The following is a 26,934-nucleotide window of genomic DNA, read 5'->3' as shown; positions in this document are numbered from 1 at the left end:
CAGTTTCTAATTGATCACTTTCTTGTTTTCTTTTCCTTTCTTTCTCCTTCTTCTTCTTCTTCTTCTTCTTCTTTTTTTTTTTTTTTTGAGTTAGAGTCTTACTCTGTTGCCAGGCTGCAGTGCAGTGGCACGATCTCAGCTCACTGCAACCTCCCCCTCCCCGGTACAAGTGATTCTTCTGCCTCAGCCTCCCAAGTAGCTGGGACTACAGGTGCATGCCACCATGCCCAGCTAATTTCTGTATTTTTAGTAGAGACAGGGTTTCACCATGTTGGCAAGATGGTCTCGATCTCTTGACCTCATGATCCGCCCGCCTCAGCCTCCCAAAGTGCTGGGATTACAGGTGTGAGCCACTGCGCCCAGCCTCTAATTTCACTTTCTTAGTCTGCTGGTATCTGTCCTGGCTCCGAATCTTATACTTCTATCTCTGGTGTATCCTAGTAGTTGCCATCACCCAGAAACTTGGGGTGGGCACTCATTTTAGGCACTGAAAGGGGAAACAAAAGAAGGATGAGCCCACGATCTACCTGGGAAAGTTAGGGCACAGTCACTCGGGAACTTTTTTTTTTTTTATTTTTTTGAGACAGAGTCTTGCTTAGGCTAGAGTGCAGTGGTGCGATCTCAGCTCACTGCAACTTCTTCTTCCCGGGTTCAAGTGAGTCTCCTGCCTCAGCCTGGGATTATAGGTGCCTGCCACCGCGCCCAGCTAATTTTTGTATTTTTAGTAGAGACAGGGTTTCACCATCTTGGCCAGGTTGGCGTCAAACTCCTGACCTCATGATCCACACGCCTCAGCCTCCCAAAGTGCTGGGATTACAGGCATAAGCCACTGTGCCTGGCCCACTCAGGAACTTTTTAAAGTACTCTGTGCCTTTGAATATAGAAAATATGCACAAGAATAGGGCAGATGGGCAGATTAGTGGATAGGTAGATCCTAAAGTAACCCAAAATGGGTAATGTAAAGCTACTCCCACCGGGCTTGGGTTGTGGATTGGTAAAGGTAGCAGTGAAGGGAAGAACCAGCACACAGATGTAGTGAAATCCAATTTGGATCCTATAACTGCATTTCTTCTAATTCAGTGGTCCCCAATATTTTTGGCATCAGGGACCAGTTTTGTGGAAGATAATTTTCCACAAACCAGGGTGGGAGATGGTTTCGAGATGATTCAAGTGCATTACATTTATTATGTACTTTATTTCTATTATTATTACATTGTAATATATAGTGAAATAATTATACAACTCACCATAATGTAGAATCAGTGGGAACCCTGAGCTGGTTTTCCTACAACTAGATGGTCCTATCTGGGGGTGATGGGAGACAGTGACAGATCATCAGGCATGGGGACCCCTGCTCTAGAGGGCTTAATTATAAATAGAAAGACACAGTATAGGAATGTATATCTTGTTTTATTTGCTTTTAGAATGTTTTTTACTTGTTGATCGCAAGTCCTGTTGCAGATCTAAGAACCATTTTGGGAAGGTCATTGGACTCAGGAAATTGTTCAGTTGGAGGCAATGACCTGAAGGAAACACAGTTAATGTCCACAGTCAGTAACTCCTGCCTACATCCTTTCTTGTTTCCCCAGGGCTCCCAGTTAAGTATGGTTTTGTACTGGGTTTATGCGAAGTTGAGATGTCAGGGACGGGGAGGCAGGAAGTCAGCCTCAACTGTGATAGGACAGCTCAGTGCTACAGGTACATACCCACAGCACAGTGGCAAGGACAGACCTTGAAATGGCCATGAGCCATGATTAATGCACAAGGCTCCAGAATGTGTTTGAAGGGTGGAGGACACAGTGAAATGTATTGTGTGGCCTTTCCACCAGGTCAGTGTAGGCAGAGTCTCACCTAACTCTCAAGCATTATTTAAGGTGGTAAAATCACTTTCAAAAATTAGAGCAGGTCAGGGACAGTGGCTCATGCCTGTAATCCCAGCACTTTGGGTAGTGGGTGGATCACTTGAAGTCAGGAGTTTGAGACCAGCCTGACCAACATGGTGAAACCCATCTTTACTAAAAAATACAAAAAAAAAAAAATTAGCTAAGTATGGTGTTGCATGCCTACAATCCCAGCTACTTGGGAGGCTGAGGCAGGAGAATCACTTGAACCCAGGAGGCAGAGGCTGCAGTGAACCGAGATCACTCCACTGTACTCCAGCCTGGGTGACAGAGTGAAACTCTGTCTCAAAAAAAAAAAAGTTAGAGCAAATTCTCATAGTGTCCTTAGAAAGACCTTATGGGAGAGGAGGTTGGTGCCTCCTTCCCTTGCCCAGGAGCACGCAGGCCTTTCTGAACCTGATTTCCCTGGGCTTCGACTTAGGAAGGCACTGATATGTCCCTGGTTCAGATCTGATGTTGCCACTGTCTTACCCTAAGCAGTAAACAATACAGTTACATCTGCTCTGAGGGTATGTGGAAGGGAGGGAATTCAGATGGCAGCGTTATTGAGGGAAGGTACACTATGGAAGGAGGGGAAGGGAGTAAACACACGAATATGATAAGGAAGATGACGGCTTGCCCAGTCACTTTTGTTCCCCAACCCAGCCAGTGCGTGGGTCTCCAGGTGACCCCATTTCAACCCATCATTTGAGAGGACTCACATTATTTATCCAGGAGATGTAAGCAGAGACCCGGGTGAAGACTGTAGGCTTCCTGGAGACATTACAGCCCTGGCTAGACACAAAGCTGGTCACTCCGTGGACAGAATACCTGCCATTCACCGAGCAATGGAGAGGGCCTCCAGAATCACCCTGCAAGGAGGAGAAGCAGGGTCCTAAAACTCCAGATCTTCGGGCTTTTGCTTGCACTCCGCCCACCCCCCGTCTCTGCTTGTGAAATTCTGTACAGTTTTAAAGCTCCCATGCAAATCTCCACTTCCTTCATGTCCCCACAATCGAAATGAATCTCTTCTTCCTTTCTAAACAACCACAGTACTTCTTCTCTTTTGCTGCACTTATTTCATGTTCTGCCTTGTATTTTGGTTTCATAATTTGTTTCTACCTCCCACGCATGTCTATGAGCTTCCTGAGACAGAAACTCCTACCAAGATCTTTCCTCGCCACACTAGCATAGAGCTTTAAAAATCTAAAGTTCAATCACTTTTATTGGCTTAAATTGAACGTAGGCTGGCAAAAATAGGGCATTCTAATAATTTCTTTATCCCCAGCATTTAGACCAATGGGTATACTTAGACCAAGTATTTAGACTTGGTAGTCAACACATGCTAAACTAAACTGGAATGAAGAAGAAAGTGATGTACTAGGTTACGTGCTCAATCAGGGCAACCTGGATTTATGGAATATGATCTTGCCTCCCTTCTTACTCAGCTTCCAGAATTCCAGGTCCATAATGCCACACATAAAATGAGAAGATACTTCTCTGGAAAATCTGAACAGTCAAGAGGAAATACCTAAATACACTAACATTGGAGGTCCTCCACTAAGATGGCCTAGCCAGATCACCTGACAGAAAATCCACTATTGATGAACCCCATCGACGGCTCAGAGCTACCAACCAGCCCAACCACTCTGGGTAAAAATACCACCCCCACTGTGAAATAAAAGCAGATGGTTAAGGATCACCAAACATCTAAATAATGCCTCTAATATAAAAATAAAGATTGAAACAAAGAGACAGGAGCTAAATAAAAAATGAAGGCAACTGGCCGGGCTTGGTGGCTCACATCTGTAATCCCGAGCACTTTGGGAGGCCAAAGCGGGTGGATCGCGAGGTCAAGAGATCGAGACTATCCTGGCCAACATGGTGAAACCCTGTTTCTACTAAAAATACAAAAATCAGCCAGGTGTGGTAGCGCATACCTGTAGTCCTAGCTACTTGGGAGGCCGAGGCAGGAGAATTGCTTGAACCTGGGAGGCGGAGGTTGCAGTGAGCCAAGATTGCACCACTGCAGGCCGGCTTGGTGACAGAGCGAGACCATCTCACACACACACAAAAAAGACAACCAAGACTATGCAGGGAGAAGAAAACAAGCAATAAATCCAGGACTAATAGGCCAGGCGCTGTGGTTCACGCCTGTAATCCCAGAGGTCAGGAGTTCAAGACTAGTCTGGCCAACATGGTGAAACCCCATCTCTACTAAAAATACAAAAATTAGCTGGGCTTGGTGGCACATGCCTGTCATCCCAGCTACTTGGGAGGCTGAGGCAGAATCACTTGAACCCAGGAACTGGAGGTTGCAATGAGCTGAGATCTCACCACTGTACTCTAGCCTGGACAACAGAGCAATACTCCATCTCAAAAACAAACAAAAAAACCATGACTAATATGCATCCATGATACAAGAACAGCAACAGCATGCTACTAAATAGATCATTCAGAAAGCAAAAAGAGCCTTTGGAAATTATAAATCTGATAGATTTAGAAATGAGAGACTGGAAGAGTTGGAACGTAACAAAATATAGAGAAAAGAAGAGGACCAGATTAGGAGGTAAACGTGAATAACAGAAATTCTAGAAAGAGAAAAGTAAAAATGGAGTGGGAGGAGATCACAAATAAACAAGATTTTTTGAATCAAACGTCTGGAGTTTCCAGGAAAACCCACCTATTAAGTGTCCTTCACAATCAATGCAAATAGATCCATACAGACTACTAGGTCAAGAGAAAATGATACAGGTTACTTAACAAATTAGTGGAGAGTGTGTAAGTTTGAATTAATGAAAAATTGACTATATTAAGCAAATGAAACAGACAATTATTAACATGGAAAATTTAAAAAGTAGTGCAGCAAGGGCTGACCATGGTGGTTTATGACTGTAATCCCAGCACTTTGGGAGGATGAGGGAGAAGGATTGCTTAAGTTAAAGCCAGGAGTTTTGAGACCAGCCTGGGCTACAAAGTGAGACCCCCATCTCTATAAAAAAATTTTTTAAATCAGCTGAGTGTGGTGGCATGTGCCTGTAGTCCTGGCTACTCAGGAGACCGAGGTGGGAGGATTGTTTGAGCCCAGGAATTAAAGGCTGAAGTGAGCTGTGATTGTGCTAATGCATTCCAGCCTGGGTGACAGAGTAAGAACATATCTCTTAAAACAAAAACAAAAACAAAAACAAACAAACAAACAAAAAACAGTTATACGGCAAATGAAAAGTAACCTAGAATATAGTACATGATTCAGTTGTAAATAGCATTTTATATAATCATAGTAAATACCGAATGTTGATCTAACCAAAATATTTTGAGAGGTTGAAACAGTGACCAGAAAATGTCATGCTTGGAAGGCAGGTATGTGTATATAAAAAAGAAAGAGATTCACATCTGCCATAATGTCTGAACCGAAAAATAGCAACGTAAGTATGTAATTTTAAAGATACAGAGGTAGACACCAAAAGAATCAGCTGAAGAGTTGAAAGTGGCCTCCTGTGGGGTGGGAGAACTAGAGTACCGTAGCTATTCTTTTCCATGATTGAGACCCATAATCTTATTTGCCAATTTAAGCTTCAATAAAAATTAAAACTTGGGGCCAGATGTGGTGGCTTACGTCTGTAATCCCAGCACTTTGGGAAGCTGAGGTGGGCAGATCGCATGAGGCCAGAAGTTTGAGACTAGCCTGGATAACATAGGGAAACCCTGACTCTACTAAAAATTTAAAATAAAATTAGCCAGGTATGGTGGCACATGCTTGTCATTCCAGCTACTCAGAAGGCTGAGGCATAAGAATTGTTTGAACCTAGGAGGAGGAGGTTGCAGTGAGCTGAGATTGCGCCACTACACTCCAGCCTGGGTGATAGACCAAGACTGTCTCAAAAACAAGGAAGCAAACAAACAAAAACAAACAAACGTAAAACTTAAAAAAGAATTAGGGAAAGAAGGCCGGGCGCGGTGGCTCAAGCCTGTAATCCCAGCACTTTGGGAGGCCGAGATGGGTGGATCACGAGGTCAAGAGATCAAGACCATCCTGGTCAACATGGTGAAACCCCGTCTCTACAAAAAATTAGCTGGGCATGGTGGCGCGTGCCTGTAATCCCAGCTACTCAGGAGGCTGAGGCAGGAGAATTGCCTGAACCCAGGAGGCGGAGGTTGCGGTGAGCCGAGATCGCGCCATTGCATTCCAGCCAGGGCAACAAGAACGAAACTCCGTCTCAAAAAAAAAAAAAAAGAATTAGGGAAAGAGACCAAAATTTCAAATTGGGATAATTGTGTGTGTGTGTGTGTGTGTGTGTGTGTGTGTGTGTGTGTGTGTGTTTTGAGATGGAATCTTGCTCGGTTGGTCAGGCTGGAGTGCAGTAGTGCCATCTTGGCTCACTGCAACCTCCACCTCCCAGGTTCAAGTAATTCCCCTGCCTCAGCCTCCTGAGTAGGTGGGACTACAGGTATGTGCCCCCACACTTCGCTAATTTTTTTTTTTTTTTTTTTGAGATGGAATTTTGCTCTTATTGCCCAGGCTGGACTATAATGGCTCGATCTCGGCTCAATGCAACCTCCGCCTCCCAGGTTCAAACAATTCTCCTGCCTCAGTCTCCCAAGTAGCTGGGATTACAGGTATGTGCCACCACGCCTGGCTAATTTTGTATTTTTAGTAGAGATGGGGTTTCTCCATGTCAGTCAGGCTGGTCTTGAATTCCTGACCTCAGTGCTGGGATTATAGGCATGAGCCACTGAGCCCAGCTGTTTTTTTTATTGTTGTTGTTGGTTTTTTTTTTTTTTTGGAGACAGAATCTTGCTCTTGTTGCCCAGGCTGGAGAGCAATGGCCCGATCTCGGCTCACCGCAACCTCTGCCTCCCGGGTTCAAGCGATTGTCCTGCCTCAGCCTCCCAAGTAGCTGGGATGACAGGCATGCGCCACCTTGCCTGACAGCTAATTTTGTATTTTCAGTAGAGACAAGATTTCTCCATGTTGGTCAGGCTGGTCTCAAACTCCCAACCTCAGGTGATCTGACCACCTCGGCCTCTCAAAGTACTGGAATTGCAGGCATGAGCCACTGACTTGTTTGTTTTTTTAAAGACAGAGACTCTGCCCAGGCTGGAGTGCAGTGGTATGAGCATATGAGATGGAGGGAGTGGCTGAGGATTTTAGAGCTGAAGGAAGATTTGCAAAAGAACTCAGTGGGAATGAACTGATTGAAATGGGAGGTTCTAAGTGAATCCACTCTGAGGAGAAGGGTTGGAGACCCAGAACTCTGAAAGCCCAGAAGACACACTGTTTGGGAAACTCCAGTGGGGACGGACCTGGGGACACAACTGCCTCTGAGAACTGTCGATTTGGAATGGCAGCCAGAAGAAAAGTACTCACTTTTTGGAGCTCAAGGCTTAAGGGAGAGCACAGGCGTGTGTATTCATGCAGAAAGGCTATACCTTAGGAGGTTATAGGTGAAGCTGGCTGATGAGGCCCTAGAAGAGGTTGCATTATGCATTAGTCTCTCTATTTTCCCCCTTATTCCCATGTAGAGTCCCTGGGATACAGGAGTTTTGTTTTGTTTCGTTTGAGATGGAGTCTCACTCTGTCACCCAGGCTGGAGTGCAGAGGCCTGATCTCGGCTCACTGTAACCTTTGCCTCCCAAGTTCAAGCGATTCTCCTGCCCCAGCCTACCAAGTAGCTGGGACTACAGGCACCCACCATGCCCGGCTAATTTTTATATTTTTAGTAGAGACAGGGTTTCACCATATTGGCCAGGCTGGTCTTGAACTCCTGACCTTGTGATCCACCCACCTTGGCCTCCCAAAGTGCTGAGATTACAGGTGTGAGCCACCACGCCCGGCCAGATACAGGAGTTTTAAATGTTAGTACCAGGAAAGTCTAGCGCAAACTGGGATGAATTGGTCACTTTATGTCCATGGTTCTTTGCATTCACACGCACAAAAAGCCTTTTAATCCTTTCATTTTATAATTTCAGACAGCCTACCAACCTCCTGCCAGCTTCTCTCTCCCCTCCATCTAGTCTGGACTTTGCAGTTGACCTGCAATCCTGTCCTTTTACCCCAATCATGCAGGAAAACTGAGTCTTTGAGTAAAACAGAGTGAATCATATACCCATGTGCTCATTGTGTAGTCTCCACAGTCAGCCAATTAACAACATCTTGGAGGACAACCCTCCCATTCACATTAACTATTCCAGACACATACAACCCTTGCCCCTTCATTTTCAGCAGTCAAGTTGACTCCTCCTAGTTCATGAGTAACTAGGAACAATAATGTAGAACACCTGCCAACGCCCAGCCACCAAATCCTGCAGACTTTTCCATGTCTGTGTGCACATCTGATATCCCTCTTCCTGTTGAGAGCCAGCTCCATCTGTGCTCTTGGTTCCATCTCTTTCTTCTCCTCTCTGACTCTACAGGATTCTTTCCTCTCTGCGTATTTATGCACCCAATTTTTTTCTCTTTTTTTGAGACCGAGTCTCTCTCTCCAGGCTGGAGTGCAGTGGCGTGATCTGGGCTCATGGTAACCTCCACCTCCCAGGTTCTAGCAATTCTCCTGCCTCAGCCTCCTGAGTAGCTGGGATTACAGGTGCCCGCCACCGTGCCTGGCTAATTTTTTGTATTTTTAATAGAGACAGGGTTTCACCATGCTGGCCAGGCTGGTCTTGAACTCCTGACCTTGTGATCTGCCCACCTTGGCCTCCCAAAGTGTTGGGATTACAGGTGTGAGCCACCTCGCCTGGCCAATTTTCTTCCCTTAAAAGATGCACCCCTTCCATGACTTGCTGTCCTTAAAGCTACCAGACTTTTTTTGTTCTCTTTTTTTCCTCTTTTGAGACAGGGTTTCACTCTGTTGCCCAGGCTGGAGTGCAATGGTGTGATCAAAGCTCACTGCAGCCTCAAACTCCTCGGCTCAAGTGATCTTCCCATCTCAGCCTCCCAAGTAGCTGAGACTACAGGTGCACACCACCACATCCAGCTAATTTTTAAAATTCTTGTAGAGATGTTGTCTCCCTGTGTTTGCCAGGCTGGTCTCTAACTCCTGGGCTCAAGCCATCCTCCTGCCTTAATCTGTCAAAATGTTGGGATTACAGGCATGAGCCACTACACCCAGCTGGTTATATTTCTTGTTGCCTCTTCATTCCTTACCCTTCAAACAAGCCTCTGCCCTCACCACTCCACTGAAACTGCTCTTGCCAAGGATACAATTGCCAAAGTGGCCACTTTCAGCTCTTATCTACTGTGGCTTCTGGCTGAATTGTGTATTATGTGATATCTGTCATTACTTCCTGAGATTTCGTAACACCCTTATTACCCGCTGTTTATCTCACATCTACTTCTCCTTTCTTAGATCCTAGTAGTTTCTCTGTCATCCACCTACCCCCGAAACACTCAACTATTTATGTTCTGACAGTTCTTTCCCAACCCACTGCTCTTTTCTCATTGTACAGTTTTTCCCTGAGATGGGATCTGATTTGTTCTCAGTGGGTATCTCTAGTCTAGCTCTTCCCTTAGGCTCCACTTTTTCTATCTAACTTCTTGGCCAGGCACGGTAGCTCATGCCTGTAATCCCAGCACTTAGGGAGGCTGACGTCAGGAGTTTGAGACTAGCCTGGCCAGCATGGGGAAACCCTGTCTCTACTAAAAATACAAAAATTAGCCAGGTGTGGTGGCGCATGCCTGTAATCCAGCTACTCAGGAGGCTGAGGCAATAGAATCGCTTGAACCCAGGAGGTGGAGATGGCAGTGAGCTGAGGTCATGCCACTGCACTCCAGCCTGGGTAACAGAGGGAGACGGAGTTTCACTCTTGTTGTCTTGGCTGGAGTGCAGTGGCACCATCTCAGCCTCCGCCTCTGCCTCCGGGGTTCAGGCGATTATCCTGCCTCAGCCTCCAAAGTAGCTGGGATTAGGTCCATGTGCCACCATGTCCAGCTAATTTTTTGTATTTTTAGTAGAGACGGGGTTTCTCCATGTTGGTCAGGCTGGTCTTGAACTCCTGACCTCAGGTGAACCGCCCGCCTCAGCCTCCCAAAGTGCTGGAATTATAGGTGTGAGCCACTGTGCTTTGCAAAAAAAAAAAAAAATTCTCACCAGTTGCTATACCTGAATGTCCCACTGGGATCTCAGACAAAGCTTGTCCAGAACCAAACTCATTCATCATCCTCTCTCTCAAATCCTATAAACCTTGCTTCATTTATGGCAGCAACGCCCTCCCACAAATCACTTACACCAGTTGCTTGGCTGTTGTTCCAGATCCTCCTCCATCTCTCCTCTGGTTCCTATCACCACTGCCTTAATTCAGGCACATTTCCTCCAAATTTCTTGCCTAGATCATTGCAATATGAGGCAGTCTCCCTGCCTTTCTTGCCCTCTTCAAAAGCATGCCTAGAGAACACTTCTAAAAGGTGAATCTGGTTGTGCTAGTCTCCTGTTTACAGGTCTTCGATGGCTTCCCGATGCCCAAGAGATACAGCATATGTTCCCAAGCATGGCATTTGAAGCCCTGAGTTATGCGGCTCTTGCTTCACTCTCTAGTTTTATCTCCTGACATTTCCTAATATGGTGGTAGCTTCTGTTTTAGCCCAGGGGTCAGCAAACCTCTTGTTAAGGGCCAAATAGTACATATTTCAGGCCTTGCAGGCCATTCAGTCTTGGTTGCAACTACTTTGTGTTGTAGTACAAAAGCAGCCATAGGCTGGGCATGGTGCCTCACACCGATGATCCCAGCACTCTAGGGGGCCAAGGCAGAAGGATCGCTTGAGGCCAGTAGTTCAAGACCAGCCTGGGCAACACAGTGAGACCTTGTCACTACCAAAAACAAAAAACAAAATTAGCTGGATGTGACGGCATGTGTCTGTGGTCCTAGCTACTTGGGAGGCTGAGGAAGGAGGATGATCTGAGCCTAGGAAGTTGAGGCTGCAGTGAACCAAGATGGCCCTACTGCCTTCTAGCCTCAGTGATGGAGTCAGACCTTGTCTTTTCAAGAAAAAAAAAAAAAAAAAAAAAAAAAAAAAAAGCAGCCATAAACAATTTGTAAGTGAGCAACTGTGACTGTATTCCAATGAAATGTTATTTATGGGCACAGAAATTTTAAATAGTTTTCATGTATCATGACATATTATTATTCTGATTTTTTTCCCTTACCATTAATAAATGTAATAATCCCAGCCTGGGCAACACGGTGAAACCCTGTCTCTACCAAAAATACAAAAAAATAGCTGGGCGTGGTGGTGTGTGCCTATAGTCTCAGCTACTAGGGAGGCTGAGGTGGGAGACTTACTTGAGCCCAGGAGGTGGGGGTTGCAGTGATGGCACAATTGTACTCTAGCCTGGGCAACAGAGAGAGAAACTGTCTCCAAAAAAAAAAAAAAAAAAATAGAGAAAAGAAAAAAATGGCCGGGCGTGGTGGCACACGCCTGTAATCCCAGCACTTTGGGAGGCTGAGGCAGGCAGATCACAAGGTCAGGAGTTCGAGACCAGCCAGTTAGAGACCAGCCTGGCCAGCATGGTGAAACCCCATCTTTACTAAAAATACAAAAATTAGCCAGGCATGATGGTGTGTGCCGGTAATCCCAGTTACTCAGGAGACTGAGGGAGGAGAATTGCTTGCAACCGGGAGGTGCAGGTTGCAGTGGGCCAAGATTCTGTCACTGCACTTCAGCCTGGGTGACAGAGTAAGACTCCGTCTCAGAAAAAAGAAAAAGAAAAACACGCACACACACACACATATGTATATATATATAGAAATAGAAATGTAATAACCCTTCTAAGCTCATGGGCCATATAAAAACAAGCAGTGGGCTAGATTTGGCTCATGGGCTTCCAGCCCATGAGTAGAGCTTTCTGCTCTACTCTAGCCTTAGGGAATGGCCCATAATTCTCCATGTACTCTGGGTTGCTTCTTGGCCCCATGCCTTTATTCATGCTGTTCCCTCCCTCTGAATGTCTTTTCTCCTTTTGGCCTAGCCTATTCCTATCTACCCACCAAGACCCACTACAGATTCTACTTTCTTGGGGAAGGCAGGTCTTTTCCGGCTCCAGTAGGTAGAGGTGAGTACCTACCCTTGGGCGGTGTACATCTTATTATGAACACTTAACCACACGGTATTACAATATTCTATTGTATGTCTGCTCCTCTAGTTCCTTTACTTGATGCTGTTTGATCCATCTTTGTATCCTTAGCACTTAGCACAATGCCTGGCATGTAGTATATACATAATGAACAGTTGTTAAACTGCATTAAGAAATCTGGGGTGGGGCATGGTGGCTCACGCCTGTATGCCCAGCACTTTGGGAGGCTGAAGCAGGAGGATCACTTGAGCTCCAGAGTCAGACCAGCCTGGGCCACAAAGCAAGACCCCATCTCTATATTAAAAAATAATAATAATAAAAGAAATCTGCAAGATGGTTTGTTGCTGATTGACCTCATCAAAATAGGGGAAGGTTATATTTGTTACAAATAAGCTATTATAAAATTATTTTGTGGCCAGGCATGGTGGCTCACACCTGTAATCCCAGCACTTTGGGAGGCTGAGGGGGGCGGATCACGAGGTTAGGAGATCAAGAGCATCCTGGTCAACATGGTGAAACCCCGTCTCTACTAAAAATACAAAAATTAGCTGGGCGTGGCACTGCACACCTGTAGTCCCAGCTATTCAGGAAGCTGAGGCAGGAGAATTGCTTGAACCTGGGAGGCAGAGGTTGTAGTGAGCCGAGATTGCACCACTGCACTCCAGCCTGGCAATAGAACGAGACTCTGTCTCAAAAAAAAATTATTTTGTGCAATTTCCCCTATCAAACTCACCTGTACATAATGTCAGAAATACCGCTGGGGCAAAGGGATGGTGGTAGAGGAACTGCAAGAGAAGTTGGACTAATGGGTGGGTGGGGGACAGGATGCTGCCTCATACACCATCACAACCACCCTCCAGGCCCAGCTCCACCATCACTGTTGTTAATCTAGGTAACAAACTCTAAGAACACACACATATACCAACAACGACACACAAATGTTGGGTCACGTACAGGCTTTGAAGTGAGGGCATAGAGCGAGATCAATTTTAAGGTTCCTTTCAACTTTGAGGTTCTGTGAATATAGAGTTACTAGCACAGAATCATTCTCACTTACATACCAGAGTAGAAAATTGAGTCTGTGTAGAACCAAGAGTAAGTGTGGAACAGGAAGGTGAAGAAAAGGGGTGGAGGGATAGGCACAGAGTGGCAGGACCTGGGGTGGGACATCCGACACCCTCTGCACGTGTTCACCTGACATCCAGAGCGAATTCCATCTCCACCAGCACACACCATGGTGTTCTTCACAGTGGAGCCCCAGTAGGAGGAGCTGGAGCAGATGGCGTAGTCCACAGAGGGCAGGTAAGCCTGCTGCAGGGTCTGGGCCAGCTGCCCATTGGCTGAACAGGACACACAGCATTGGCGATTAGCTCCAGATGTTGTCCAGTGGACAAACCTTCCACCCCTGCCACACCGTCCCAAACTCTGGTGAAAGCTGAACTCAGGCCACACTCCTTCTCTCCACCTGTTGCTTGTGGTGGATCCTTCTGTCTTCTCTTTATATGGCCACACAGGACCCTTCCTTTCCCTCAGGGAGGCAGCCTTGCTTACTGTACCTAGGCTCCAAGCCACCATCCCTACTCCTGCTTCTTCTCACCTGTGGATAACTTAGTTGGGTCATGGAATGGTCTTATTTGTGGATGATTTATCTGTCTGTTCTGCTTCCTCCTTACACGACAAGCTCCATAGAGTAGAACTGGGATTGTGCATGCTCGTTTCCATTTCTTAAGAGCTTGGTGCAGCTTTCCCTTATCTTGCTCTTTTGACTTTTCAAAGCCTCTGCACTTTCATTTGGACTGTTACAAAACTCTCATGTTATTGGTCGAAAAACTGGACCAGGGCTGGATTACCAGCTCATGCCTGTAATTCCAGCAATTTGGGAGGCTGAGGCAGGTGGATCACTTGAGATCAGGAGTTCGAGACCAGCCTGGCCAACAGGGTGAAACCCCATCTCTACTAAAAATACAAAAATTAGCTGGGTATGGTGGCGGGTGCCTGTAATCCCAACTACTTGGGAGGTGGAGGCAGGAGAATCGCTTGAACCCAGGAGGTGAAGGTTGCAGTGCACCAAGATCGTGCCACTGCACTCCAGCCTGGGCTACAGAGGGAGACTCTGTTTCAAAAAAAAAGAAGAAGAAAAGAAGAAAGAAAGAATGTTGGATACAATGAGTTGTAAATTTCTCTTCAAAGAATCAGTATGTCAGTATGTTCAGTTATTTGTCCTCCATTTTAAGTTTAACTTTCTCATAGTTTTAGTAAACAACATTTTCCACCAGTTCTAATCAGTAGTTCACATCTGTTCCCCTGATCATGTACTTCATCCTGACTCACACTGATCACCTGCTTTCACCTGAGTCACCTTTAGTTACCTGTTCTGTAACTGTCCTTCCCACCAAACTGCTCACCCCGCTACTCTGGCTCATACTTCTGCTCCTTTTAAAATAGCCAATTGGAATTTGCTTAGATTGTGCAGTCCAACCCTAGCCAATAGGGGAACAGCACAACAGTAGGAGCTACCTGCATCAGGGATAAGAATCCCCCTTCCCCTCCCCTGTTTGGGTGTGCGCTCGCCATTGCTCCATCTGTCAGATGCACCCTTTTATAGAAGTAAATTGCCCTGCTGAGAAAATTTATATTTGAGTGCTGCTTCTTTTGCAGCACCAAAAATTTACATAAAATAGAAAGAAAAACAAAAAAGAAAGAAACTGGACCACAATAACATTAAATGAACTGAGATCAGAAGCTGGATTTGAACCATGTGTCTCTCCTAGCTCCAGCTTTTCCCAATAGACTCACAGCCCAGCTACTTGGGAAGCTGAGGAGGAGAATCATTTGAACCTGGGAGGTGGAGGTTGCAGTGAGCTGAAATTGCGCCACTGCACTCCAGCCTGGTGACAGAGGGAGACTCCATTTCAACAGAGTGTGGTGGTGCATGCCTATAGTCCCAGCTACTTAGGAGGCTGAGATGGGAGGATCACTTGAGCCTAGGAAGTAGAAGTTGCAGTCTGGGCAACAGAGTAAGACCCTATCTCAAAATAAATAAATAATTTTAAAAAAATGAGGGACTGGTAAAAAAAATTCTCTGTGGTAAAGTCTTTTTTAGTTCTAGGAGTCTATCAATCTCTCAACTGTTTCACAGCCCATTCTTAGCTTGATTTAATGCATCAGTTAATATATATATGGTTCCATTAAAAGCTCAGCTACCAGGCCAGGCGTGGTGGCTCACACCTGTAATCCCACCCAGCACTTTGGGAGGCCGAGATGGGTGGATCACGAGGTCAGGAGTTCAAGACCAGCCTGGCCAAGATGGTGAAACCCCATCTCTATAAATAAATAAATAAAACCAGAAAAAAAAGCTCAGCTACCTAATCAAGATCCTTGTGGTGGATGGTGCCAACGTAGTCTACTTACTCTTGGTCCTGCCCCAGCCTGTGATGTAGCAGGGACTGTTGTTAGCCAGGATGGTTCCCTCCTGGGGCAGAACACCCAGCTGGATGTAGCTATTGAGGGTAACGCTCTGGGCCAGGCGCAGCAAGGCGATGTCATAGCTGCAGGAAAAAAGGAGACTGTTCACTCATGGGATCAGCCCTTCCCTGAGGTCAGCATATGCACTGGCCCTCTCTAAGCATTTGTGTCACCATGGAACTGGAAACTGATGACTTTGAAGAAGAAGGAGGGGGCTCACTTGCTAAGCCTCAAACTAGAGCAATTACAATTTAACATGTAAACATTCTATGTGTAACAGCAGCATCTGCTGGTGAGACATTGGTATTGCAGCCTAGCTCCAACCTTTGCAACCCAGGGAAGTAGAGAATGGAGGAATCTGAAAGGAGCAGAGTGGCGTGATCTTGGTGACAGAGTTCTCAAAGAGGAAACATGTAAAAGGTGAGTGGCTCTACAAGCTCAGCAGAATATTCCAATTCCTTGAACCCATCCCCACCTCCACATGCTATAGAATTGACCACCATTTTAACTATTTCTTTTCTAGAAGTTTACAGCTCAACTTACAATTTTCCCGTATAAGATTCACTTTAGGGCCGGGCGCAATGGCTTACGCCTGTAATCCCAGCACTGTGGGAGGCTGAGGCGGGAGGATGGCTTAAGCCCAGGAGTTCGAGACCGGCCTGGGCAACGTGGCAAGACCCTGTCTCTATAAACAAAAATAATAATAATGAAAAGATTCACTTTAGGAAATTTACCTTTGCTGATGGAGTCTATTCTATAATATGAATAATAAATAACAATTAAAAAACCCCATGAAAACAGAACATTAAAATTTGTGGAGAAGGGGCTTTAGGTAATACAACTGTGCAAACCAGCCTGGACCCAATAAATCCTAAAGATCTTCAAAGATTCTCAAGCCCTCCAGAACCTCAATTCTCTTTTTCTTTTGAGACAGAATCTCACGCTGTCACCCGGGCTGGAGTGCAGTGGCATGATCTCAGCTCACTGCAACCTCTGCTTCCTGGATTCAAGTGATTCTCTTGCCTCAGCCTCCTGAGTAGTTGGGATTACAGGCGCATGCCATCGTGTCTGGCTAATTTTTTTTTTTTTTTTTTTTTGTATTTTTAGTAAAGACAGAGTTTCACCATATTGGTCAGGCTGGTCTCAAACTCCTGACCTCAGGTGATCTGCCCACCTTGGCCTCCCTGTGTTGGGATTACAGGCATGGGCCACCATGTCCAGCCAGAACCTAAATTCTCAAAGTCCTCCTGGATGAACAAGCCAGCTGATTGCTTCCTCCAGGACATGGTGCCCTCTCTCAGGCTAGCTGGTCCCCTAAACTAAAGGCCAGGCCAGGAGCCATGGACTAGGTTTCAGGCCGTGCAATCCCTCCAGCCCTCTGAAAGACCAGGTGAAGACAGCCAATTATTGGCCAGTCAGCCCTCCACCACCCAGCCCAGAGCCAGCTTGGATTTGCTCCTACCCAGCAGCCACATTATTGCTGTTCCAGTATGGATGCACCACGATCTTCTGCACACTCACGTACTGCTCAGTGCCATCGTTCTGGCTCAGGTTATGGTCTCCAACCACCACACGGAAAGTCAATGGGCTGGAGTGAGAAAAGGAAACACTGAATCATCCAGGGGACTCAAATCTCTTTCCCCCACTTAGAGAAAAGGTGGAAAACCATCTTTCATTTTTTTTTTTTAAATTTAAGAAAATGTCTTCCTTTTTTTTTTTTTTTTTTTTTTTTTTTAAGAGATGGGGTCTTGCTGTGTTGCCCAGGCTGGCTTCAAACTCCCAGGCTCAAGTGATCCTCCAAACTCCCAGGCTCAAGTGATTCTACTTCAAACTCCCGGGCTCAAGTGATCCTTCAAACTCCCAGGCTCAAGTGCAGCTTCCCTAGTACCTGGGACTATAACTGTGAGCCACTGTGCCCAGGTTTCGTTTATTATCTGTAGGACAGGAACCCATCTTATCTGGTCCAGGGAGAGGAGGGATGTAAGACTCTCCAAAATGAGAAAGTAACAAGCTCTTTCATTCCCTAGTTGACTAAGTTGTGGAAGTGAAAGATACCACCATCACTTCCATTTTCTCAGTTTGACATTATAGGCTGAATATCTTGTAACCTGGGAGAAGTATAGTGTGCCTAAATGAAATAACGGCTCTCAGCCACCAAGATTTTGAGGGAAGCATAGACTCCTAGGCTAGTAGTTCTTTTTTTTTTTTTTTTTTTTTTTGAGAGGGAGTCTCACTCTATTGCCCAGGCTGGAATGCAGTGGCAGAATCTCAGCTCCCTGCAACCTCCACCTCCTGGGTTTTAAGCAATTATCTCTGCCTAAGCCTCCCAAGTAGCTGGGATTACAGGCGCTCACCATCACACCCGGCTAATTTTTTTATTTTTAGTAGAGATGGGTTTTCACCATGTTGGCCACCTGGTCTTGAACTCCTGGCCTCAGGTATTCACCTGCCTTAGCCTTCCAAAGTTCTGGGATTACAGACGTGAGCCACTGCACCCAGCTGACTTCTAGGCTAGTAGTTCTTAAAGCATGGTTCCTGGGCCAGCAGCGTGAGCATCACCTGGAAACTTGTTAGAAATGCAAATTATCAAGCCTCACCCCGGACCTACCAAATCAGAAACTCTGCTGGGTGGGGCCCAGCAATCTGTGCCTTCCAGGTAATTCTGACACATGCTCAAATGTAAAAACCAGTGCCCAAGACAAATAGGAAAAAATAGTCACCATTCGGATGTTGACTAGACACTTACATACCTACTCAATCCTCACATTTCTACAAAGTAAATGTTATTAGCCCTTTTGAGAGTTAAGAGAATGGGGGCATAGTTGCCCAAGGATACACAGCTAGAATTTGGTGGAGCAACATTTGAATTTGAGCCTGCCTGACTCCAAAATTTGTACTTTTTACCATACTACCCCCCCACAGGCCCCTGAACAGGAAGGGGGCTACTGCCCAGCCCCGGAAGTACTGTCCTGCAAAGTTATGTCATCCTTCAGAAGGGTCAGTCCCTTCCTCTTCCCCTTCCCCTTCCAGGGGCCCAGGAAAGCTGGTGTTTGTTTTTCTTACGAGTCCACGCAGTGAGCAGCTGTCATCACCCAGTTCTGTCTGATGAGGGTCCCTCCACAGGTGTGATACCAGGAACCTCCAGACTGGTACTGGAGGGAAATCTAGATGGGGAGGAAAGAAAGAAGGGATAGGTTGGTATTTCTCAAAAGGCTTTGTCCTGGGTCAGACACAGTGGCTCATGAGGAAGGCTGAGGTGGAAGAATCAACTGAGCCTAGGAGCTGGAGACCAGCCTGGGCAACATAGTGAGACCCCACCTCTACAAAATTAAAAATAATTAAATAAAAAGGGTTTTGCCTCAAACTACATGTCACCTCCTTAAAGTCCTGCTGTCCTTCAAAACATTCTCTTTCTGGGCGAGGGATGGCAAATAGGTTTCTTCTGACCTGCCAATTGATACTGATTGGTTGATAGGGGCCACATGGACTGTGGCATTAATAAGGGGTGTGTAGATGTTTCTGGGGTCAGCAGGAAGGGATGCTCCATTGTTTGGTAATGTTTGTTGTGCACATGGATGAGGAGTAAAGGCACATGGTGTATCTGGCATTATTTCTCTAGGTCGTTGCAATGGACCTAGAACCCAGGTCCTTCTATCTCTGTTTTCTCTTAAAGAAGAACTGTAGCCAAAGGTTTGGTCTGTCATCTAAGTCCCACAGGCTGAGGTCTCCAGAGCTCTGCCTTCAGTGTTTTCAAGACATCTCCTGTCTCCCCACTTCAGATACTACTTAGAAATACCAATGGGAGGCCAGGAGCAGTGGCTCACACCTATAATTCCAGCACTTTGGGAGGCCGAGGCAGGCAGCTCACCTGAGGTCAGGAGTTCCAGACCAGCCTAGCCAACATGGTGAAATCCATCTCTACTAAAAATACAAAATTAGCTGGGCATGGTGGCGGGTACCTGTAATCCCAGCTACTTGGGAGGCTCAGGCAGGAGAATCACTTGAACCCAGGAGGCAGAGGTTGCAGTGAGCTGAGATTGCACTCCAGCCTGGGCAACGAGAACAAAACTCCATCTCACTGCAACCTGTCTCCTGGGTTCAAGTGATTCTCTTGCCTCAGCCTCCCGAGTAGCTGGGATTATAGGTGCTCACCACCATGCTCAGCTAATTTTTGTATTTTTAGTAGAGATGAGGTTTCACCATGTTGGCCAGGCTGGTCTTGAACTTCTGACCGCAGGTAATCCACCCGCCTTGGCCTCCCAAAGTGCTGGGATTACAGGTGTGAGCCACCACACCCAGCTGGGATGTTCATTTTTATCAGCTCATGTCTCTTCCTCTAGCACCTCATATTATGTAATAGCTCTATTGCTGAAAACTGGGGCTCAGACTTTTGTAAACTAAATCTAACTCTGCAGTGATTCCTCTCAAAGTGTGGATCTTCACCAGTTAATTTGCCAGGATTACACATTTAGATTGCCTAAATCAGGGCCCAGCTGCCCTGTTAGGAAAGTGGAAACTCTTTAAATAGCCAACTAAGCAGCATGCTTTGTGTGTGTGTGTGTGTGCGTGTGTGTGTGTGTGTGTGTTTGTGTGGTGTGTGCATGCGTGCAAGCATGTGTGATACATGCAGTGTGGAGTGGTGTGTGCATGAGTTTCAAGGTATGTGGAGTCCAAGGTGCATGTCTGGCACCCAGTCTTTCTTGTGTGGCACAAGTGCTGTCGCTGGGAATATAAATGTATCTTATATTTGGGTGTGTGCCTTGAAAAGGGAGTGTGGTTGGTATATAAATCCCCTCCTCCAAGCCTTTTGCATTTAGAAAACCACCTAAGCCTGATCCCATCCATCTTTAAAATCTAGAACCTAGACAGTTAGAGAGCTGCTTGTTGATAGGAACATGCACAGGCACACATGATCCCCCATGTCGCGCACTGCACTCTTATTTGGGTGGAAGTCTGGGGCTGGGAAGGAACACCCACCTGAGAGGGCCAGGAATTCCTCCCGGCCTCAGTCCCTCCGACTACCCGGGCGTTGGTTTCCGGAAAGTCCTGGGTGCTGTGTCCTTTGTGGGGCAGAAGAAAAGTGAGTGATGACTAAGCATGGGGTCAGCCAGGGGTAGGGGTGGGGGGGTGGCAGTTGTGCTTTGAGGAATGTTACCTTGTCTGCAAATTCACAGTTCCTCTCTCAGAACGAGGGGCCCAGCTGTGAGTTCCCTGAGCCCCTTTTGAAAGCAGTGGTGCCTGGGTGTCTTCTATTTCCCCCAGGTATTCCCAGCACTCTGGCATGCTGTGAGGGACCTCTCTCAAACCACCAGGCTAGGCCCCAGAGGCTCCTTGTGGTCTCCTCCTTGCTCAAGATCACTCCTTGAACTGAAAAGTCCCCCTCTGCTTGACGGCCCAGCCCCTTAATGCTTTGGCAGGATTCTCCAGGGGGCAGGGCCTGCAGTGTACACCCCAGCCAGGTACCTGCTGAGGAAGTCTTCTTGTCAATGGGCGGGGGCGGGAAGCCCAGGGACCCATCCCGCTACCAGAAGGGGCTTCTCTCTGCTTTGTGGCCTGGGGACCTGCCACCCAGAAGGGCCTGAGTAACCAGTGGCCCTGACCCACTCTATCTTGGCCTCCAGGAGAGTAAAGATTTTGCTAGACCTGAGTAAAGTTTTTGCTAGTCCAACCCGCCCTGGATTAGGGTGCTGGCCTGGGCTTAGGAAAGGCTTGCTGACCCTCCTACCCAAGTCCCCCTCCCTGTAGACCTCAGGCCACATGCTCCACTTACCGTAAAGGACCAGGGTTGCGAACACCAGGAAGTGCAGCATGTTGCCAATGGAGTAGCCCACTGGCCTCTTGCATGGACTAAGCCCTCTTTATACTCCTCTTATCAGCAGCTTTGCCGACCTTCTTCTTGCCAACTGGCAGGGCTGAGGGTGGAAGGCAGGGAAAGTCACAGGTGACATGGAAATACAAATGAAAATATTTCTTTTCAAGTAAACTAATTTATCCGTTGTTCAAAGACAGAACAAGGCCAGAGCTGAATTAATCATCTGTTTTTAATTGAAAAGCATCCAACAAACTTGTTTTCAGAAATAAGATGGAGAACCAGGGCTGGTTTTTCGCTAAGGGGGTACCCCTCATCATCCGTCACTACCTCATTGTCCTCAGTGGCACCGTAAATGCAGAGACTTGCCGTGTGCACTAGCAGCTGGAGGTCAGGGGGATGGTATAGGAGGGGGGAGTGGTTAGCAAGGGCAAGGAAGACATAGCAACTCTTTCTGCCCAAAGAGGGAGAAGGCACATGCACCCAGCATGCAGATATAGGTGTAAATGCAGACACAAAAGCCAAGCAGATGCGGTGGAGAGAATCTGGGGGAGGAAAGTACTGAGAAACAGGTCTGGGCCCTCTTGATGGAGAGCCAAGAAGGGGCTCCCAGAGGAGAATGTGGGGCAGGGTAGAGGAGGGGGTCCTCAGGATATGAAGACTGTCTGAGGGCTATGAGGGTGGATGGAGGGTGGAGGGCAGAGGGAGCAGGAGGGGGGGAGCCGAGATTCCTGAAAGAGATAAAGGCTCTGTCCCTCATAGCCCGTAAAAAGAAAGGAGTCTCAGTGTGCCTTGAGGTGGGCAGAGGACCCTTGGGTTGGCCACAAAGTGATCAGAGCCACTGCAGGCTCCAGAGCAGAGGACTGTGGGTGCAGCCGTGATGGTAGCAAAGCACGGGGTTTGGAATTAGGCAGGGAGAAGCCGGGAACCTAGACAGAAGCAGGACAATCACCTGCTCACCCGGGGCTTTGTTGCCTAAACACTCCCGAATCCAAGCTTCATGGCTACATGGGTGGGAGAGGCCTGAAAAAGGCCGTTTGAAGGAATCTGCACAGTCCCTTTTCAGGGTCTCGAGCTGTTCAGGGGAGTTGCACTTTGATGCTCCGATAACCTGAAGGGCTTGCTCTCCAGCCCACCCTCCAGCATTCTGGCACAAAGTGGACCTCAGGGAAGAGGGCTGAGCTGTGCCAGGGAGCCCATGTCATTCTCCTCCCACTTCCCTGCTTCCTCTGGCCTCTAGCCCCAGGATGAGGAGTCCAAGAGGAGGCTTGAGGGCCTCCTGAAGGTTACCTCTTGACATCACATACTCCAAAGTAGTGAACCTTTAACAGCAAGGCTGCCAGGAGTGGTGGCTCATGCCTGTAATCCCAGCACTTTGAGAGGCTGAGGCAGGTGGATCATCTGAGGTCGGGAGTTTGAGATCAGCCTGACCAACATGGTGAAATCCTGTCTCCACTAAAAATACAAAATTAGCCAGGCATGGTGGTGCATGCCTGTAATCCTAGCTACTTGGGAGCTGAAGCAGGAGAATCACTAGACCCCAGGACGGGGAGGTTGCGGTAAGCCGAGATTGGACCATTGCACTCCAGCCTGGGCAACAAGAGTGAGACTCTGTCTCAAAACAAAAACAAAAACAAACAAAAAACCCAGCAGGGCCAATTTCACATCCACTTCTGTACCCTTGGCCTCGTCCAGAGAAGCCCAATCTGTATTTGCTTAAAAACCAAACTCTAGGACTGAAGTTAAGGGCCTCATAACTGCGGCCTAATCTCCCATCTAGTCAGACTCATTAAATTACTCTTAGGGCTGGGTGCGGTGGCTCATGCCTGTAATCCCAGCACTTTGGGAGGCAGAGGTGGGTGGATCACCTGAGGTCAGGAGTTCCAGACCAGCCTGACCAACATGGTGAAATCCTGTCTCTACTAAAAATACAAAAATTAGCTAGGCATGGTGGTGCGTGCCTGTAAACCCAACTACTTAGGAGGCTGAGGCAGGAGAATCGCTTAAATACAGGAGGTGGAGATTGCAGTGAGCCCAGATCGTGCCACTGCACTCCAGCCTAGGCAACAGAGCAAGACTCCATCTAAAAAAAAAAAAAAAATTCTTAGTCTTAGGGTTAGGCATAGACAATGCCTTAAATTTTGTTTTCCTTTTTTTTTTTTTTTTTTTGTTGAGACAGGGTCTCATTCTGTTGCCTATGCTGGAATGCAGTGGCATCATCTCAGCTCACTGCAGCCTCCGCCTCCTGGGCTCAAGCAATCCTCCTGCCTCAGCCCCTCAAGTAGCAGGGACTACTGGTGCCAGCCACCATGCCCGGCTAATTTTTGAATTTTGTGTAGAGACGAGGCTTCACCATGTTGCCCAGGCTAGTTTTGAACTCCCGCACTCAAGTGATCCATCCACTTTGGCCTCCCAAAGTGCTGGGATTACAGACGTGAGCCACTGCACCCAGCCAGACAATGGCTTAAATTTTGAGGCACTGCATTTTTTCTGACACTGCACTCTGATTCTAGGAATAAATTCTTTTGAAGTAAACATTGGTCAGGCATGGTGGCTCACGTCTGTAATCCTGGCACTTTGGGAGGCCAAGGCAGGAGGACTGCTTGAGGCCAGAAGTTTGATACCAGCCTGGGCAACATAATGAGACCTGTCCCTAAAAAACATGAAAATATTAGCTAGGCATGGTGGCACATGCCTGTAGTCCCATTACTCGGGAGGCTGAGGTGGGAGGATCCCTTGAGCATGTGAGGTCAAGATTGCAGTGAGCCATGATTGCGTCACTGCACTCCAGCCTAGGTGACAGAACAAGACCCAGCCTGAAAAATAAAAAAAGACAAACAGGCACAAAAATAAACGTTCAAGGTGGTGGGTTATAGTATAGTTTGTCACAAAGCTTGTTGCAAAATTGGAAAAAACCTAAGTATTCATTAACAGAGGAAGGCTGAATAAATTGGGTTTAACCCTGCTATAGAATACTATGCAGATTTATTATTTTTTTAGACAAAGTCTCTCTCTGTTGCCCAGGCTGGCATGCAGTGGCGTGATCACAACTTACTGCAGCCTCAACCTTCTGGGCTCCAGTGATCCTCCTACCTCAGCCTCCTGAGTAGCAAGTTTCACTTTTTTTCTTTTTAACTGCAATAGAGAAAGACAAATTTCACTTTTTTAAACCTCACTTTTCTATATCATTTGACTTTTCTCCACAGCATTACTTTAAGAAAAAATGTAGTCTTACTCTGTCACCCAGGCAGGAGCGCAGTGGCACGATCTGGACTCACTGCAACCTCTGCCTCCTGGGTTCAAACGATTCTCCTGCCTCAGCCTCCCGAGTAGCTGGGACTACAGGCACATGCCACCACACCCAGCTGATTTTTGTATTTTTAGTAGAGACGGGGTTTTGACATGTTAGCCAGGCAGGCACAGTATTACTTTTGTAATTAAAAATATGAATAGGCCGGGCGCGGTGGCTCACGCCTATAATCCCAGCACTTTGGGAGGCTGAGGCACGTGGATCATGAGGTCAAGAGATCGAGACCATCCTGGTCAACATGGTGAAACCCTGTCTCTACTAAAAATACAAAAATTAGCTGGGCATGGTGGCGCACGCCTGTAGTCCCAGCTACTCGGGAGGCTGAGGCAGGAGAATTGCTTGAACCCAGGAGACAGAGGTTGCGGTGAGCCGAGATTGCACCATTGCACTCCAGCCTGGGTGACAAAAGCGAAACTCAGTCTCAAAAAAAAAAAAAAAAGAAAAATTTCTGGGACATCCAGGTATTTTTGGCAATGGCCCCAATACTCTTCCCGTGGGAAACAGATCCCCAGAGGGGTCCAGCCCTTTAATCCTAAAGTGAGAGGCTCCTGGAACCAGGAGATAGCAGCACAGGGCTGGCTGCAGGGTTTTAAGAGGTAAGAGCCTTAGGTCAGCTGAGAGTGGTCAGAGGGGTGGGTGGTAAGGAAGAATATGGGTATTGTTAGGGCCAGGCTAGGCTTGACTAAGGGGAAGGACATGAAGCTAGTTTCTTGTTTGTTTGTTTTTTGAGACAGAGTCTTGCTCTGGCTCTGTCACCCAGGCTGGAACACAGTCTCAGCTCACTGCAACCTCCACCTCCCAGGCTCAAACGATTCTTGTGTCTCAGCCTCCCTAGTATCTGGGATTACAGATGCCTGCCACCATTCCTGGCTAATTTTTGTATTTTTAGTAGAGACTGGGTTTCGCCATGTTGGTCAGGCTGGTCTCAAACTCCTGACCTCAAGTGATCCACCTGCCTTGGCCTCTCAAAGTGCTGGGATTACAGGGATGAACCACTGGTTCCCAGTCGAAGCTAGTTTCTTGAGCCTTCCTGCCACTCCCATCAGTGCCCTCTCCCTCTTCTCTACCACCTCCCTTCCCTAGTCCCAGACCTACTCTCTAGGCACAGCCTGTGTCTCCCTCCTGCTGCATCTCCCACTCCCTGGGAGTAACTCCTGGCTGACTGCGCCTGGGAAGTGCTATGCTATTTGGGGGTAGGTAGGTGGAACCTTCTTGGCACAGCTGGGCACCTTGGTTGGGCTACATCATATGATTGGGCTGGGGAGCTGTTGGGTGATACCACAGACAATATGAGGGATACTGGGATCCATGCTGGATGTTTAATGCAACCAAGAATAAGGCTGGGGTTAGGGTCCATGACTCCCTGTGGGTTACCAGACCTACCAAAGCCTTTCTCAATTGGGCTCCAACCAACTCTTCTACGGGGCTGAGTTACCCAGAAGGCATAGTAGCTACAGTGCCCAGGACCCATAGAAATGTCTTAGCTTATTTTAAAACCAGAAGATATAAAGTAAATATAATCAGCCTGGATTACATTCATCTTTATACCAACATAGTTATAAAATTAAGTTTTTTCTTTCCTTGAGACCGTCTTGCCCTGTTGCCCAGGCTGGAGTGCAATGGTGCAATCTCGGCTCACTGCAACCTCTGGCTCCTGGGTTCAAGCGAGAAACTTCCTCCTGCCTCAGCCTCCCGAGTAGCTGGGACTACAGGTGTCCATCACCATGCCCAGCTAATTTTTATATTTTTAGTAGAGACAGGGTTTCACCATGTTGGCCAGGCTGGTCTCAAACTCCTGACCTCATGATCTGACTGCCTCGGCCTCCCTAAGTGCTGGGATTACAGGCATGAGCCACCACACCCAGTCCAAAGATTTTTTTCCTAATGGATCAAGAGCTGTGAAGGCCAAAGTGCCTCGGGCTCCTGAAATTCATGATGTAACCCTGACTTCCAGCTTCTGCACCCATTGCTCCCTCACTCAGACCCACTGTGGCTACATGTCCTCTGTGGCTTTGCTCCTGCCGGGCTGCTGCCTGTGTGACATCTCTGCTTATTGAGCCCTTCCCATCTGAAGGCTCATCCTCCTTAGGTCAAACACTGCCATCTTTATGAAGCCTCACCTGCTTCCCTCAGTGGAAGGAATTGCTCCTTCTAACTCATCCAGCACCACTTGGAGCATCTCTAGGCTTGCTGTGATTTTCCTACGTTTAGCGTGTGAGTTCCACGGGGAGAGGACCTAGTCTCATGCTTCACTCATGTCTCGTGTCTCCACATGCTTGACACAATACACAGGCTAGATTTAGGGCCAGAGAATGTTTGGGGACACGAGACAGTGGCTGTAATCGAACTTTTCAGATGTGTGTGGTTCTTCATAGCCCAAATCAACTGATTCAGCTAAGGGAC

The 26,934-nt window shown here is 47.2% G+C and overlaps 1 protein-coding gene across 1 annotated transcript; it reads right to left on the bottom strand.

Annotated features, from left to right (window-relative positions):
• Positions 1–849: 849 nt before the first annotated feature.
• Positions 850–26,830, bottom strand: CELA1 (chymotrypsin like elastase 1). The gene is made up of 9 exons (XM_032284797.1): positions 26,652–26,830; positions 21,183–21,324; positions 20,390–20,472; positions 18,476–18,576; positions 16,875–17,000; positions 15,359–15,495; positions 13,142–13,287; positions 2,603–2,752; positions 850–1,523 (listed from the first exon to the last, which is right to left on the bottom strand). Exons 2-9 carry the CDS (start codon positions 21,220–21,222, stop codon positions 1,506–1,508), a joined length of 801 nt encoding a protein of 266 aa, XP_032140688.1. The 5' UTR covers positions 21,223–21,324; positions 26,652–26,830; the 3' UTR covers positions 850–1,505.
• Positions 26,831–26,934: the final 104 nt, after the last annotated feature.

The sequence above is a fragment of the Sapajus apella genome, unplaced genomic scaffold, assembly GCF_009761245.1.
Source record: "Sapajus apella isolate SASKATOON/1434 unplaced genomic scaffold, GSC_monkey_1.0 scaffold2, whole genome shotgun sequence".
In the NCBI taxonomy this organism is placed as follows: domain Eukaryota; kingdom Metazoa; phylum Chordata; class Mammalia; order Primates; family Cebidae; genus Sapajus; species Sapajus apella.
This window is presented reverse-complemented; position numbering and strand designations above follow the sequence as displayed.